At 38.3% G+C, this 17,933-nt stretch overlaps 1 protein-coding gene across 1 annotated transcript in view; it reads right to left on the reverse strand.

The window, feature by feature from the left end:
- Positions 1 to 17,933, reverse strand: part of Itga8 (integrin subunit alpha 8) — a 175,347-nt gene that overhangs the window by 110,866 nt on the left and 46,548 nt on the right. The window contains 3 exon segments of the mRNA XM_028870532.2: positions 10,846 to 10,898; positions 16,242 to 16,298; positions 17,616 to 17,659. Coding sequence (XP_028726365.1) covers positions 10,846 to 10,898; positions 16,242 to 16,298; positions 17,616 to 17,659 — 154 coding nt within the window.

Below are 17,933 nucleotides of genomic sequence, written 5' to 3' on the forward strand. Positions count from 1 at the left end.
GATTTCTCTCATAGCTTTGTTATGTCTACAAAGCAGAATGCTGAAGAAAAGAAAGGTTGTTAAATTATCACATTGAACTTTCCAACTATGCGAAAAATGACTAAGAAACCACAGACATTTCATCTTTTCTGGCGTTTTAGTGCATTTCCAGAAACTTTAGTCACACATGGAAAACATATCAAACAGACCTGAGCAGGTTTTAGTTTTTAAGAACACAGAGTTTGTCTCTAATTTATTGAGCTGACCCTGACTTCTTAAAGTAACAAGATTTCAAATAATTTTTGTTCTGTCCTTCCTTTGGTTAAATAAAAGAGGCCAGAGAATTAGTTAATGCTGGCTGGAACACAAATTTTTATTCCTAATGAGATATGCAGTCATTTGGTGTATGTCATAGCTAGACTCTAATAAAAGATTTTTTAAAGGATTTAGAGATGAATTATAACTACTGTATGAATAAGAAATAAATGTGGCTAGAGGCGTCTTCTTCACAGAGGTAGACACTACAGAAGGGATGGAACAGGGGATATTCTATTTTGTCAGGAGACTTCTAAAATATTTGATTTTTATTTTCAAAAAAATTAAGGAAGTTCCTACTAACCAAAATGCATACTTTGACCTCTACTAATGATTCCTGCTAAAGCATGTCTGCAGACAAGCCTATCTTAGCAGATGCAATAGTATGAAAATACAAATCTGCGTTTGACTCTTAAGTCTATGCAGATCAACACTGAGGTTTGCCAAATTACCTAATTACCTGAATACTTTCATTCACATGACTTAACTATATATTGTTATGATATTCCTACTAATAGCAAACTATTAATACAGCAAGTACATTATGTATGATGTGATAAGATCAATGCTTTGATATGTTAGTATAAATATATGAAAGGGATATTAATATATGACATATTTATAATATAATTTTAAAAGTAAAGAATGGAGTGGAGGGCTGGAGAGGTGGCTCAGAGGTTAAGAGCGCTGGCTGCTCTTCCAGAGGACCTAAGTTCAACCCAGCAACCACATGGTGGCTTCACAACCATCTGTAATGAGATCTTCTGGCCTGCAGGGATACATGCGGACAGAACACTGTGTACATGATAAATAAAATAAATGTTTAAAAAAAAAAAAGAATGGAGTGGAAAGTCATTGAAAGCCAGATACTTTATTCTTTCTTTCCCCTCTTTTCCCTTTTTTACTCTTTCCTCTTTTTCTCCCTTCCCTTTCTCTCTTCCTTTCTTCCTTTATCTCTCTCTCTCTCCTTCCATTATTCCCTCCTCTCCTTCTATTTTTTTCTTTTTGATCTCCTATGTAGCTGAGCCTGGCCTTGAACTCATGATTGTTCAGTCTCAGCCTCCTAAATGCTGGAGTTATAGATGTGTGCTACCATGTCTAGTTTTTGAGCCAAAATCTTTCCAGAAACTCAAAGTGGTATGAATGACACACTATACTAACCTCATTGTCCTGACCTCTCCATGAATTTGGAGCTTACCTATCATAACAGCCTACTATCTATTTTTCAGGGCTCTTTTCCTTCTGTTGGTTTATCTTGTCCAACTTCAATATGATAGTTTTTATCATTTTATCTTTTTTTAAATTAATGAATGAATGAAAATCTAGCTACTAGGGTAAAGGTTAACAACTGAATTGTACTTGCTGGAAGAAGTGGAAACAGTTTTTTTTAATAGAGTGACACTGGGTATGTCAAGCACTCTAGGACAGGCCTCATATAGTTGACCAACATATAATGAACTCCATGTTATTTGTGTGCTTTTATCTGGTTACAGTTTGGTGGGTTTTTTGTTTGTTTGTTTGTTCATTTTGTTTTGTTTTCATTTTGGATGTGGTTTCATTTTGTTTTGTTGGTTTTGGGGAGTTTTGATGTATTGTTTTTCTTTTTGAGAAAGAACATAAAGTAGGGTAGGTGTGGGGGGCAAAGGATCTGGAAATACTTGAAGGAGGGGAAATAACATGATCAAAATATATTTAAATTTAAAAATTATTTTAAATAATAAAAACATAATAAAACAAAAAAGGTATATCATGTATACCTGCTAGGTTTAAGACTATAGTTAATAATTTAAAGAACACAGTGTTGAATATTGGGTGGGTCAACTCAAAACTTGGAAAAGATATACTTTTAACTTATCACTCATATAACTACAAACAAAGCAGCTTGAAAAAAAATAAAATTAGGATCCAAATTAGTGCTGTGGTTACAGACAGAGGAGAGGCTGGAGCTTGGGAGGAATGAAGGGACATTGACCACATGTAGGAATCTACTGGTGGACCTAGAAGTAAGGATTCCAATGTTGAGACCCAAGACAAGTACCAATGAGTAGTCAGAGAACATTAAGTGGCTGAGGTGAGCTCCATTTGAGTATTCTAGCACATTCAACTGGAAAGATAAAATGTATAAGCCATTCTTCGAATTCAAAAATTGAAAAATAATCATGTATACCAATGTTATATATTCTAGTGTTGTATGTAATATTATAGAACACCATAGGTTATTTTATAATTGTGCTATATTTATATAATATACAGTAAGAAATGTAAGCCAGTTGAAACCTATTAAAATTGAGCAAAATATCTGATTAGAGACCTCCTTAAAGAAGATACAAGCATACAAGAAGATGTTCAACGTCACATTGCTAGGACTTAAAAATCTAAATCATGAGGTGCTACTGTAATCGCTTGGAACAGCTGAACTCCAAATGCTGCTAGCACCGAAAATTAGTGTGGCTCTGGCAATATGCAGATCAATACAGCCACTCTGAATCAATCTAGCAGGTCCTTACAAAGTTACACACAGGATTATCACATATGATCTCCCATTTGTAGTCCTTTTCAGTTTCCCAAGTGAACTTGATACTTAACGCCCACCTGAAAATCTGCATGTAGATATTTGCAGCATAACTGCTAAAGCTTGGAAACAACCAAGATGCCCTCAAAAACTGTGTCACATCATCTGGTGGAATATTCTTCAGCAATGAAAAGGAATGGGTACAAAACCATGGGAAGATATGGAGGAAATGGCACCTATTACTGACTGAAAGAAGCCGATATGAGAAGACGAAATGCTGCGTAATTCAGGGAAAGCCCAAACCGTGGAAACTAGGAAGAATAGTGATTGCAGGGTTAGGGTAGGTGAAGTGGGTAAGAAAGAGGTGCCTGGAATTTGTATGGTAGTGACACTGTAATGTAGCCTGTGGGTGACACCACAATGATGGATACATGTAGACACACACATGGCAAGAACCACAGAACCTTATAAAATAGAGTGAATCTCCCTGTGAACTGTGCTTTTCAGCTCTCAGGATGCTTCCTCCTTTGAGAAAAAACTGCACTATACTGATACACAATGTTAAGAGCAGGGGAAAGAGGAGGGGTGAGGGGGGATGTGCCAATGTTGTACTTCCCCATCCTTTCTCCTATAAACCCAAGTAGGAAATATATTAATACTAGTGAAAAGAAAGGCAATCAAAGAGCCAGGCAATGGTGGCGCACACCTTTAATCTCAGCACTTGGGAGACAGAGGCAGGTGGATCTCTATGAGTTTGAGGCCAGCCTAGTTTACAGAGAAGAGTTCCAGGACAGCCAAGGTTACACAGAGAAACCCTATCTTCTTGTCTTGTAAAACCAAAAAGAAAAAGGGAAAAAGAAAAAGAAAGGCAATTGAAGAAGTAAGTTGAATCCAGATGAAATGAGAAAAAGGGGCATTTGGGAATAATATTGATGTAGACTTAGACCTACCACTACAGTAAGTGCATGCAGCATGGTGAAGAGAGCTGCATTTGTTAAATGTGGACAATATAGAAATAGACTACTTCACTGAATACCATTGAAGGCATCTCTCCCTGCTCCCTCTTGCTCACCCTGATACCCACTGTACAGTAGTATTTAACAAATGGCAGGTGTTATGGAGGGCTTGGGCTACCTGGAAAGGAGAATACCCAGTACTTTTCCACCAATGTAAACAGAAAGAATTCATGTCCCAAAAGCAAAGTTTGTTTCCTTCTTTCTCATTCCACAAGAGCCACAAACAAGTAGGAAGTAACTCTAGAATGGTTGGAGCCTAGAGATGCTTTGAGAGCAGGCTACCCACAGCAGTAGACACAACACACTGGAAAACACTGGGAGGAACTTCCAGCTGCCTGCACTGTGAGAAGGAAGTGGAGACAGAGGGATGTAGTTCAGGACTGGCTGTTATTTTTGTTTTAGATTCCAAAACCTAAGAAGGATTCCTAAACTGAAAATTTTCTCTCTCCCTCCTGACTTCCTTGTACCCCACCTTTTTCCTTTCATCCCTTTTCATTCTTTCTTCTCTTAGGCAGGGTCTAACTATGTCACCCAAGTTGGCCTGAAACTCACAATCTTCCTGCTTAGCCTCCTGAGTACTGGGATTTCATGCTCACACCCAACTTAAAATGTTCCAAATACATGTCAAAAAAAAAAGCCAGGCTAAAAACATTTTTCCTCTTGTTGTGCCCCATCTGGAACAGGGATCCATACTCCCAGCTCCTGGTCTTGTACCAGAGTGCACTGGCTGGTTCTATAACTGTCATGTCAAACGTGAAGATGCATTTGTATAATCATCTAGCTGTGAGTGTCGCAGCCTCAAAGTAAGACCCACAAAGTTAGTATTCTGCATCACAAAGACTAACAGAAACAATTTCTTATTCCAGAAAAAAGGAACGAAGCCATCTAATTGGTTCCTGAGGGTGTGACTATAACAAAGGTTGACACAATTGGCTCAATACATTTCTTCTTGCAAACACTGGGTCCTAGAAGTGGGAAATGACTAGCCCTATGCTCACGAGAGACTGGAGCACTGATGGAATGTTTGAGTTCCAAAGTAATGAGATAGCATTGATTTATCTTCTTAGAAATATATTTCCCTGGATGCTTAAGTTATAAGTCTGTAAAAATACTCTAAATATTCTTAGTTTATATGTATGTCCTCATAGAATTAAGAGACAATTACCAGCTCAGATTCAGTTATCACAATGCACTTCATAGACTATTTTTCACTTGCTATAAATATTATCTTCTACTCATGGTGCCATTTAATCATGGTTCATATGATTGTTTAGGTTAATGTTTTAAAATCTTGATTTGCAACCCATTAGAGGATTATGAAATTGACTGAATGAGTCTCCAGGAACAGTTTTAAATAAAACAGAATGTAATAATAGAAAACAGAGTAAATGCATTATACACACTGAGGAGGAAGGAGTGTGTATGCATGTATGTGGGTGTGTTGTTCGTTTGTGTGTACTAGGGTATGATGCAAATGTATTTATTTTTTGGATAGGGTCCAAGCTGGTCTTGAATTTGTTATATAGCCAAGACAACCTTAAACTTCAGATTTTTCTGCTTCTACTTCCCAACTGCTAGGATTACAGGCATATGCTACCATGCCTGGTTTTGTGTGGTGCTCTAACCCAGGGCTTCCTGTACACTAGCTCAGCACTCTACGACCTGAGCTATATCCCCAGCTGGCTTGTGCCTTTGGTATTATGGACTATAGGTAGTAGACTATGTGTATTTTTAAAGATAAGGTCTTTCCATATAACCAGCACTGGCCTTGAACCTCATGATCCTCCTGCCTCATCATTGGAGTGCTGTAATTACAAGAGTATGCCACCACATGTGGATAAATCCTTTTCTTGTGTGTGTCCAATTCAAGTTCAAAAATTTTAAGTATTTATTAGCATAGACGACTTTTGTTGACCATCTGATCAGTAATGGTGTATGATAGGCTTGGGAACATTCCAAAAGAATATGTATAGAAAGATTTTTAAATATGTTCTAATGTTTTTAATAAGATAATTATGAATAAATCATGTTAATTATGTGTTTTCACATAAAATATTTCCTTTGGTGGTGGTATGAGTGAGATTTAACTTCTTCTGGAAAGGATGTGGGATACAGGCATCAACTTCATTTTATCTGAAAGGCCGTAAGTTTAACCATGGTCTACTTAAACATCTCTGTGAAGCATATAGGTTTCATTTTTCTTTCCCATTTATGTCTAACTCAACTCTGATGACCTAGTATAATGAAAAAGTCAACATCTCACTCTTCCCACGACATGTGGAGCAGGACGTTACAAACAGTTTGTGATAAAGTGTGAGAGAATCCATCAATGAGAACATTAACTATGAAGAATCAGAGTTTATTTCCTGTAGACAAGTAATATTACACTAATTTAATAATAGGAACTCCCTATCTTTTTCTCCAGGAGTAAAATTTGCCTGCTAATGCCTATCATTACTATTCATAGTGATTTACTTACTAAAGGAATCCGGAACAGTGGGCGGCAGAGTTGATATTTAGGCAACCTAATTGGCTTGTGATAGGCACTAACAAAGGTAATTTAGCTAATTATGTTAGTGAAATGAACTTAACTCATAACCTTTTTATATTTTGGTTTTCTTGATTTTCTACGTAATTTACTCATAACCATTTCTCCTATGTGAATGGAAAAACTTTGGACCGAATCTAGCTCAAAATTAAAGTTGCTCAGAGCTACTTCCTTTCAAAAAGTTTCTCTTCAAGTTTCACTGATGGCTAAAGTCTGTAGAAATGTGTCTCCTTTGGTCCTATTCAAGCTATAAACAATGGTGTGGAAATGTTCATAGCTTCAATTTTAATTCTATGAGTTTCTGAAAAGGATAACTAATACTACACAGTTTAATTACCATAATGAAAAATTAAAACAGATTCTCTTATCTAGAAATACAATAAAAATTACTAACTCCATTTTCTATTCCAAAAATTCCTAAGGGAGTTTACATAGATGAGTTCATACAAACACTGAGGTTAATTCTGCCAGTCTGTGTATACCATTATTTCAAACCATGACAGACTTGGTAACACCCCCCATCAATCAGCATGTGCACAATTGTGTGGCCTAAATGTTTGGAATCCATTTATAATACTGGTAGATTTTTTCCTAAATAAGAATATTAAAATGTGGTGATGAATATTTGTACGCCCAGAACGAGGGAGCCTGAGATAGAAGGATCATGGGTTCAAGGCCAGCCTGGAAACATGGCAAAAATATATCTCAAAAAAAATAAATACATACATTATATAAATGCTTATGGGAAAATCAACATTAATCATTACCTTGTCACCTTGCATAATATCATCTTTTTTTCCTTCCTGATGTTTAGATTTTGGTAAGAACCTTGATTTTGTTGTACACCAGATAAACATGCATGTTGCGAAGCAATCTTCATTAGCCAGTCTCACACACAAGGGTACCTAATAATCTTTTGGTGTGGAAAAGTTCTGGTTCATCCCAGAGAGAGAGAGAGAAAGAGAGAGAGAGAGAGAGAGAGAGAGAGAGAGAGAGAGAGAGAGAGAGGCAGAGACAGAGACAGAGACAGAGACAGAGACAGAGACAGAGACAGAGACAGACAGAACATAAAGACAGAGACAGAATATGTATGTGTTAAAGGGGTGTGGCCTTTCTAAACATGAGTCATCACCCAGCTAAGTGATTTTCTTAGCTTTCTGAATGCACTATATAAATTACCACCATTGTGATCTCCAATTTCACTTGAGTTGTCCAGCTCTATCATGGATCTGCCTTTGATCAATCCTATTTGCTTTCAGAATACATTTATTTATGATAGGACCTTGAATTTCACAGTACCCAAATAATTAAAAACAGCAAATTATCAGCACACTAAAAGTCTGTGGTCCCTTTATCTGTGAGAAAGTACAGGCTTCATTAATCCATTCTGTAGTAGAGTACAAAACATTATTAATCTAAACAATTATTTAGCTAAAAAAGAACTAGAATGCACAGCAATTTTGAAAACCACTAGTGAAGACCAAGATTTCCCATTTTAACAATTACTTGAGTTTGTAATTAGCAAGTTGTTTTGATCAGCAAGGACCCACTGAAGCCCATTTTTGCAAGCATTTTCTCTTTGACAGGGCAAAAAAAAATGTGTATTGTAGATATTGCCACAAAGTTTTGCTGTCATTTAAATTGAGAATATTACAGGAAGGAGATTCCTCCAGAACACATGTGAACTCTGAGAAAAGTCACAGGATTATAAATGCAAGTGGCCTGTGAAAAGGCTGTTGGAGAGGGGGTGGGCCTGATGGAATGCCACCAGTACATAAGGCGACAGCCTTTGTGGTCAGATGCATGCCCAGGAGAGAAATATGGCTATGCACATCTGATCAGTCTCCATGGAACTGCGGTCAGTACAGAGCAGGCTCAATGACTCTGGACTCCACGCCATGCTTGGGTTTCCTGGTTTTCTTTATCTAGCCTCTTCCTAAAGTTCTAAGAGGGTTTCCTAACAATTATAGTCCATCAAGTTGGGAAGCTTGGCTGGTGGCCCTCAAAGTATCTTTCTATTTGTAACTAAGACAATTGGAGGTGAATGTTATTTCATTTTAAAATGAACTGCTTGGAGGATAAAATCAGCACTCAGCAAGTCCTTCAAAATACATCCATATGCCACTGCTTCTGCTTCCAAACCACTGTCCTGCCTTCTCTGGACATGAACCAGACAGGCAGAGTGCACCTGTGAGAATGGATGTTTCTCCTTTTGAATCCCCTGTAGTTCACAGGATAATACCTCCCTTTGAGGCAGATTCCTTTTCACCTCCCTGTGGTGTTATCTATCTGTGTCTATTAAATGCAGCAGGATCTACACCTTTCATAGTCCAAGTTCTCAACATTCTTCAAGCCCCTTTGCTGTTTCTAGAATATTCCAGAAACTCCCACCTCTGTGAATTTGTATTCTTCCCATTTGGCAGGGAACACTCTTCTACTTAAGTTCTACTTAAGCCGTTTTTTGTTTGTTTGTTTGTTTGTTTTGTTTTGCTGTTGTTCTCATGCTACAGCCCTATCTTGCTGTTATCTTCTCACACAGAGCTTTGCCATGAGTTCACTTTGAAATAGCATCCCTCCCAATATTTCTTCTCTGTTTTCCTCTATGAATTAGAGTCAGTAGAATTCATCATATGGATCAGTTTTAGATTCAAAGGAAATTATTGCAGAAAGTGCAGAGGTCTGTGTTGCCCTCTGACAGGTTGTTTTCTCTGCCTCTGTGTTTCCTATCATAGTGGAACATTTATTGAACAGTAAACCAACATTCAGAAATAATTATCCAAGTTCCTAGTTTACCTGGAGCTCAGGGATGCTGCTCTTAACTTCACGGGATTTAGCAAATATGCAATGACTGTATTTTATATAGTCATGCTGCTGATAAGTCCTCTGTGCTCTGCTCACCCATTCCTTCCTCCATCTTAGGATCTTGAGCAAGAACTGAAGTTTTTACAGTTTGCACAGTTTGCCTTCTCGGAATAACCATTGCAATATACAGTAATATCTTTTCCAGGTTGGCTTCTTTCACTTAGTTATGTGAGTTCAAGTTTTTCCCATGTCTTTTTTTTTTGACAGCTCACATCATTTAATGCTGAATAAAGCCTTATTCTCTAGGTTTACCATAGCTTATTTATTCACTTGTCTACTGAAGACATCTTCACTTCTAGCTCAATTTCTGCATAGAACATACCAGCATCTGACACACTCCTTACTTGACTTATTAATTTGGGGATGTAACTTCTACATCCCTAGCTCTAACATAACTTTCATGGTAGTGTGGCACTCAAACCATGCACAGTGGACAACAAATGTATGTTCAACAAAAGGATAATAGTAAAAGCATTTTCCAGTACGTACAGAAAGTACTCGATTGTTCTCCAATCATATGCCACACCATGATATATAAAGTGTATTTCCAGTGTTGTAAAAGTGAGAGAGAAGTAACCTATTAAGGATCTATCTAAAATGATTGGTTCTGGAATGCAGTAAGGATTCTCCAGATACTTACTGTACACAAAAACATGCCATCTCTGGGAGAGCAGAGGGTCATCTGCCTCACTCACCTTGTACCATGCTTTGGGTGCCTGAGGATGCTTTCCATATGTGATTCTCCAACCACGTTTGTTACATGGGAGAGCACTACATCTCAACTTAAAGATTCCCTCCCTCCCTCCCTCCCTCCCTCCCTCCCTTCCTCCCTTCCTTCCTCCTTCACTCCATTCCTTCCCCTTCCTCCTCCTCCTGTGCCCTATCTTTCCCTTGCTATATACTCTTGTCTATCATATATACTCTAGTGTATACTTGAACTCAAGATGCCCCTGCTTCAGTTTCTGAAAGGCTTATGTTACAGAAACACACTCACTGCCACGCTTGGCTGAGATTTTCTTAATATATTGCCAAATTATCTCTCAACTGCTTTGATAAAACATAGGGGTGTGTAATCATTTACTTTTGATACAATTACTTTCATATAAGCACAATTATGTAGTGGAGTTTAGTTCTAGCTCAACTCTAATTTGTTGCTACAATTTGAAAAATAAAATTATTTCATGTTCTCTATGGAATTTACTGATATGTTAGAGCAGTATAAAGAGGAAAAAATTCATCAGTGTGTAAAGTGCTTTATGATCATATTACATGGAGGGAGAACCTCTAGGCACAAAGAGAAATAAATGAGCAAGCTCCTAACTGGCTGTGGTGTTTGAATGGTCAATGGCTATTTGTTGAATAACATCAGGGTAAAACCAAACAAAATTGTCCTCTTTTTAGAAGTGGCAGATGTGGAAAATCTCAGCAAGACATAAAATAAGATGACAGAGTTCTTTATTAGATGCATCCTCTTGTCCTGAACCAAATGTTAAAACAAGAGGGCCTCTATCTTATTCAGGAAGTACAGAAGGCTGTGTTCGGTGAAAGAAATATATAACATCTTTTATGTATGCACATAACATACAGCAGGGAGGAAGTTCTCATAAACTTACCCATCATTGTTAACATCTGATACCACCACCGTATATCCGAAATAAGATGCCATCTGCAATACAATAATAATTTTTGTGTTCAGGAAGCCATGCTTATGGTCACCTCTTAATTATTCATGAGAAATGACTTTCACTGTGGTACATTTTTTCCATTTACATTCATAGACCCTTGAACCTGTTCCAAGTGTTCAAGTCATTTAGTCTAACCTCTGACCTAATGAATAATTCCTTCCACAATAACCCTGACATCTGCTTGCACACCCTCTGGATACATTAGGCCCATTCAATTGGGGGATACAACTGTTAGGAGGGTCTTTCTGTGGTATCTAGTGCTTTAACTTGGTTCAGCTATCTTGAACCCCACAGAATCAACTCAATTCTACCACATGTGGAGGAATTTCCGGGCATTTTCAGATGTGACACTTTCTGGCTCTGAGATTCTGCATGGCAGACTCAATGAACATTGCTGCGGGATGTCTTTCTGTACACTGAATATGTATTTCTATGATTGGTTAATAAAGAATATGACTAGCCAGTAGCTGAACAGGATAAAGTTAGGCAGGAAAGCCAAATTGAAAATGCTGGGAAGGAGAAGTTTGGAATCAGGAGTTACCAGCCAGATGCAGAGGGAGCAGGAGATAAACATGCCTTGCTAATAAAGGTACTGCCATGTAGCAGAGCATAAATAAGGAATATGGATTAACTTAAAATGTAAAAGCTAGTTAGTAATAAGCCTGAGCTATTGGCTAAGCATTTATAATTAAAAAAAAAAGTGTACCAGAGACTCTAGGCCTATAGGCTGAGATGGATACCCCAACATTTCTGAGGATTTTTGGGTGACTGTCCAGGCAGCTAGATGTCTCTGTCATTTCTAGAACTTTTGGAAGTTGCTTACAATGCACTTCCTGTTTACTTAGATAATATTATATTCTTCTGGGGTATTTGATATAGTTGAAGACTAGATAGTTATAATTTTCCTTGGTTATGATAAAAGATAAATCAGATATGAAACTTTAGACTCACAAATATAGGATGATAAAATATTTTCTTTAATTTTGCCAAATACAAATAGACTAGATATTGTAACTATAATTCTTGCTTGATAACTGTTCTATAATATGTATTTTTACTATGTTAAAGTTAAAACCTTCCTTTTTGATTAGACAGAATAGGGGAAGTGCTGTGGGATGTCTTTGTGAATATGTGTCGTTATGATTGGTTAACAAAGAAGCTGCTCTGGCCTATGGTGAGCCAGGCAGGAAATCCAAGAGAGACAGGAAGCAGAAAGGCAGAGGCAGAGGTGACGCCCAAGGAGCAACATGCAAACAGATGGGTAATGTCATGGCCACATTCATAGAAATGTGTTAATTTAAGTTGAAAGAGCTAGCTAGCAAAAATTATTAGCATAGGCCATACAGTTTGTAATTAATATTAAGCCTCTGAGTGATCATTTTATAAGCAGCTGTGGGACTGTGTGTGAGAGAGATTTGTCCAGACTGTGGACTAGACTGAACACAAGAAATCTTTTGACTACAGAACATATGGTACTCATAAGTACAATGACAGAAAAACTAAGCAGGAATTATACTATCTAGTTTGGCCTCTATATTATTAAATCAAAAAATTATTTTAATGTTAAGGAAATCTACAATTCATAAGTTATAGTAAGATCATATTTAATAAGACTCAAATCTTTTCAGTGAGTGTAAATGCTATAAAATAATTTCCCACAGTTTTCCCTCAGAATTGCTTTTAAATAGTTTTAGAATTCATTCAGTCTGGCTCATCATTTCATCTTACCAATGTTGTTCTTTGTGTGTGTATGTGTTTGTCTACATGTTCATGGGTGTATGCAGGTGCCTGTGTGTGCACATGTGGGTGAAGTCAGAGGTCAATATTTGGGTTTCTTCCTCATTTGTTCTCTACCATACTTTTTTTGAGACAGAGACTCTTGTCAAACCTGGAGTTTACTCATTAGGCTAGCCTGTCTTGGCAGCATTTTCTTTTCTCTTGTTCCTCAGCAGTGGGGTTACACATATTCACCACTGTGCCTGCCCCTCCCTCAATGGGTACCAGAGACAGAAAACCAGATGCTCATGCTCACATCACAAGCATCTGACCAAACACTGTAGCCCCACTTTCATTTCTTTAGTCTGGGATCTGATATTTTTTGCTGACTTATCCTCCCACCATCCACTAATTCAGTCAAAATACAGCCCACTAGAAACTATGCTCCATGGAAGGCAGCCTTCAGTCTGTTTTGAGCTTTCTCCTTCCTGCAATGCCTGAGCAATGTGTGGACCAGAATACACTCCATTGTGACACAAAATCCCTCCAGAAGAACTGCTCTGTGGTGGTTTGTGTTCCCCAAAATATTGTGTACCTTAATAAACTTATCTGGGGTCAGAGAACAGAAAAGCCAGTAGTTAGGCAGTGATAGCACACGCCTTTAATTCTAGCATTCCAGAGACAGAAATCCCTCTGGATCTGTGTGAGTTCAAGGCCACATTGGAAACAGCCAGGCATGGTGACACACGCCTTTAATCCCAGGAAGCCAGCCTTTAATCCCAGAGAGTGGTGGTAGAAAGCAGAAAGATATATAAGGCGTGAGAATGAGAAACAAGAAGCATTTGGCTGGTTAAGCATGTGGCTGGTTAAGCTTCAGGCTTTCGAGCAGCACAGTTCAGCTGAGATTCATTCTGGATGAGGACACAGAAGCTTCCCGTCTGAGGAAACAAGACCAGCTGAGAAGTTGACCAGGTGAGGTTAGCTGAGGCTTGTTCTGTCTCTCTGATCTACCAGCATTGACCCCAATAACTGGCCTCGGGTTTGATTTTATTAATAAGAACTTTTAAGATTCCTGCTACACTACTCAAAACTTACCAACCCATTTACCTTACTATCACCCCAGCCTCTTTTATACCTACCACCCAACAAAGTTCTAGGAGAGGTATGAAATAACTTGTTGAAAATTTCATCACAATGGGTACCTGGACCCTCAAATTTTGACAGCAAGATATGAAAAGCCCTTTCTGCCCATTTAAGAACCTTGATAATTGATTCTCTGGACATGACTCATCTACAGGGCAGAGTTATCTTCAGTGCTTAAAAAAAAAAAATGGAAAATTTCATCAGGTCACAATACCCAGAGAAACCTAGGACTCAGACCATCTTTGGTTGGAAAGGTGGTGGCATTCTGTATTAGGCCATTGAACTCTTCACAAGAGTGGCTCAGCTAAGAACAGGCTATAGAGATAAATGCCTGGTTTCTTCAAGGAAGGAACCTAAAACAACAGTGTTTCAGGACTGTATATAAAGTTGAGGCTCAGAGGAGGGCTTAGTGTGTAGTAAGGAAGAGAAGAAGCCAGGCTCACCCACTCCGGCCAATAGGGTAGGACCTGGGAGCAGCCAGTCTACTGTCACAAGGAAGGAGGTTTTGAGAGCTCACCCTTGGTGTACATTGAACACCATCTGCAATAGAATGAGATTGTTCTGCAGTCTCATCATCTGGTGGCTTTATGCTTTTGAGATTTACAGTCTGTTGAGCTATAGAAACTTGGCTTATTGGCTTAAAATGAGGGAAGCTATGAATCCTAAATACTAAACACATCTTTCAATTCTTTCCTTCCTGAAGTCCTTGATAATACACATGGAGAAGAGAGAAAACCAACTTGAATTTCTTCATATTTTAGTTTCTTGCAAGGAATTTCTGGATGCAAAAGGAAGTATTTGATTTGCTCTCTTTAGCACCCTTCCAACACACACATACACACAAATAAGGGCTAAGGGTTAGCTCAGGGTAGAGCACATAGCTAATGTGTGCAATGTGCATACATACCTACTCAAACACACCATTGACAGGAGCCTTTATTGAGGACTTCCAAGAACTTCCAATGGCCTCTCTGCTATTCCCAGTATTCAATGCCAGCTCTACCTGAAGGTGCCATTTATCACTAGTAATTACTAGCCACCTCATAAGACCTTGGTCTTATCGGTTTTGTTTCATGTGTGTATATGTGTTTTGTTTTGATTTTCTTTTCCCTTCTTTTTTTTTTTTTTGAGAGAGAGAGAGAGAGAGAGAGAGAGAGAGAGAGAGAGAGAGAGATCATGAGGCTGGGTACGTAGGGAGGGCTTGGGAGTAGTTGAGGGAGGAGAAGGAATGTGGTCAAAATATAAGAAAAAATTAAAATAGCCGGGCGGTGGTGGCTCACGCCTTTAATCCCAGCACTCGGAAGGCAGAACCAGGCAGATCTTTGTGAGTTCGAGGCGGCCTGGTCTACAGAGCAAGATCCAAGAAAGGCGCAAAGCTACACAGAGAAACCTGTCTCGAAAAACCAAAAAAAAAAAAAAAAAAAAAAAAAAAAAAAAAGAAAGAAAAAATTAAAATAAATAATTCTTTCTTTTGAGAAAGAACCTGGGTTATTCCTTCCATGACTTCAATGAAGTCTTAGTCATAAACATATTATATAGTGGTCAAGGGGTTATTCTGACAGAATATGGAGTCCTTTCCCTTCTAATAAGCAGTTCCCTGGTGGGCTTGCCCTTATTACACCTTGAAAATCCAGAGCTCATGCTGGGCATGGCGGTTCATGCGTATAGTCCTAGTATATGAGATGAAGAGGAGAGGGGATTTTGAGTTACATAGTGAGACTATCAAAAGCAAAGGGTTAGCAGAGGGTAGAGCACGTAGCTAATGTGTGCAAGGACCTGTGTTTTATCCTCGCACCACAAAGAGATAAAATAAGCTCAATGCAGGTTGTTAGTGTCAGCTTCACAGTGTGCATTGAATTTCATAAGTGGGTGTGGCAAAACCTTAAAACTAGAAGATTCTAGACTAGAGCTTATAGGAGGTGTCACACCTTTTACCAGAACCCTCAGTTCTGACTTATTTCTTGTTTCCTTGTAGCCATTGCAGCCCTCAGAAGCCTCAGATTTGCCCAGCTAGTTTCTGTGTGAAAGCCTTCACATCCTCTGCCACTGGCTTTGTGTTAGACATTCTGCTGTAGAGGCTTCCAGCCTTTGGACTATCCCCACCATACTATCTAATTCTGTTTCATTTTCTTCAAATCATTAATCACTATCTGAAGCTGAATCAACTTCTGCATTCTGCTTCTTCTACAAACAGCTGCTTGAGGGCTGGGATTGACTAGGTGCACCATTGTATCCAGCGTTTATTATTTCCTGAATGAATGACTACATGATGTGAACATTAGCCATTTTGCATTAAAATGTCTTTCCCTTAGGCTGGGTATAGTGGTATACACCTGTAATCCCAATGATGGGGAGGGTGTGGCAGGAAGACTGCCATGAGTTCAAGATCAACCTGGGCTATGCAGTGAGTTTCAAGATAGTTTGAATGAGGCCCTGTCTCAAAACAACAACCAAAAAGTCTTTACCTGTTCACCAGTAAAATTCTGAATGAAGGTCATATCTGTGGAATTAATGATAGAGACCTGAAATTGCAAAAGCAAGACAGTACATCATTTGACAGAATCAGAGATGTTTTTAAACAATTGAAGCTTAAATCATTTACAATTCTTACAAAGTGTAATAGTTGGTTAGCCATATGCAATAGTTACAAAATTGTAAGCCATCAAGAATGATCTTAGAAAAAAGTAATTGAACATGCTTATGATTCTAAAGAGGAGAAATAATTAAAAACAAGGATACAGGCAACAGTTAGCATGTTGGTCAGTTAATTTGTCTGATCACGATTTTGTTCTAAACAAATGCTTGTGCTCATGCTATTATGAGGACTAATAAATGGCTCTTTGGGAAAATAAGCTTTTTTAATGCTACCCACATAGAAAAATGTCACCTTTAATTCTATTCAGTCAAACACAAACCTACAAATTGCATGTTGTCTAGAATGTACTTTATTTAAATTTATTTTTTGACACAGGGATTCACTTACAGCATAAGTTGACCTGGAACTTCCTGTGTAGTCTAGGCTGACCTCAGACTCTGGATTCTTCTGACTTATCAAGCTCTTGAGTGGTTGATAACAGCACCACTGTGCCCATCTTAGATCCTTGTATGGCTGCATGCATATGTTTGTGTGGGTGCAGTTGAACATGTGTACGTGTGCATGTGGAAGCCAGAGGTCACCATTCCTTGGGAGATCTCTCTTTGGCCTGATGCTTTCCAGCTGAGCTAAGCAGACTAGCCAGCAAGTTCTAAAGGGGTTAGCCTGTCTCCACCTCCCTAATGCTGAGATTACCATGTCTGACTTCTTTTACATGGGATCTGAGGATCAAATTTAGGTCCTCTTGCTTCCACAGTAAGCATTTAAGTGACTGAGCTATCTCCCTCATTCCATATGCCTTTTTTGTGGCCTCTTTCTATGTATCTTTCTTTTAACTTCATGGTAACCAGTTATGATGGGTTTACATATTACCCATCTCAAACCTGACACTTTGGAATGTGCACTTATTTTCAAATACCTTTGTAGAGGAATGAGTTAGGGACTTGGAGAAAAGTTCACTTTTTGTGCAAGGAGAAAATAAATACAAATATAGAAGGATTTTTTTCTGTGTTTTGGATAATTATGACTCTTTGCAAAAAAAAAAATGCACCCACATTTTTTTTTCACATGAACCCCCAGAAACCATGCAACTAATACAATTGTATTTACTTCCTATTGGGTTGAGTAGGAAAAGAGCACACTACTGTAGCAGAAAGTCATTAATAAAGGACATTTAAAATGACTTAAAGTTACATGGGAAAACCATTTCAGTGCACACAGATCTGGAATGTATCCTGGTACTCACGTATCCAAAGTTCTGTGCTCCTCTTGGAATCCCAGCAACCAATTCTAGGGATAAGAAGAGTCATTTAGAAGAGGAACCACATTAATTAATCAATTAATTGATTGATTAATTGATTAATTAATGTGCTTGTATATGTGTATTCATATGTATGGGTTGCACATGTTTGCAAATGCCAAAAAGCCACAGTAGAATCTTGTTTTTTTTTTTTCCCTCAGGAGATGTCCACATTGTATTTTTTGAGGCAAGGTCTTTTACTAGGACTTGGGGCTTATGAAATTATTTTGACTATTAGCCACAGAGAGCTACCTGGTTCTGCCT

This window comes from Peromyscus leucopus, chromosome 5 (assembly GCF_004664715.2).
Source record: "Peromyscus leucopus breed LL Stock chromosome 5, UCI_PerLeu_2.1, whole genome shotgun sequence".
Lineage (NCBI taxonomy): Eukaryota > Metazoa > Chordata > Mammalia > Rodentia > Cricetidae > Peromyscus > Peromyscus leucopus.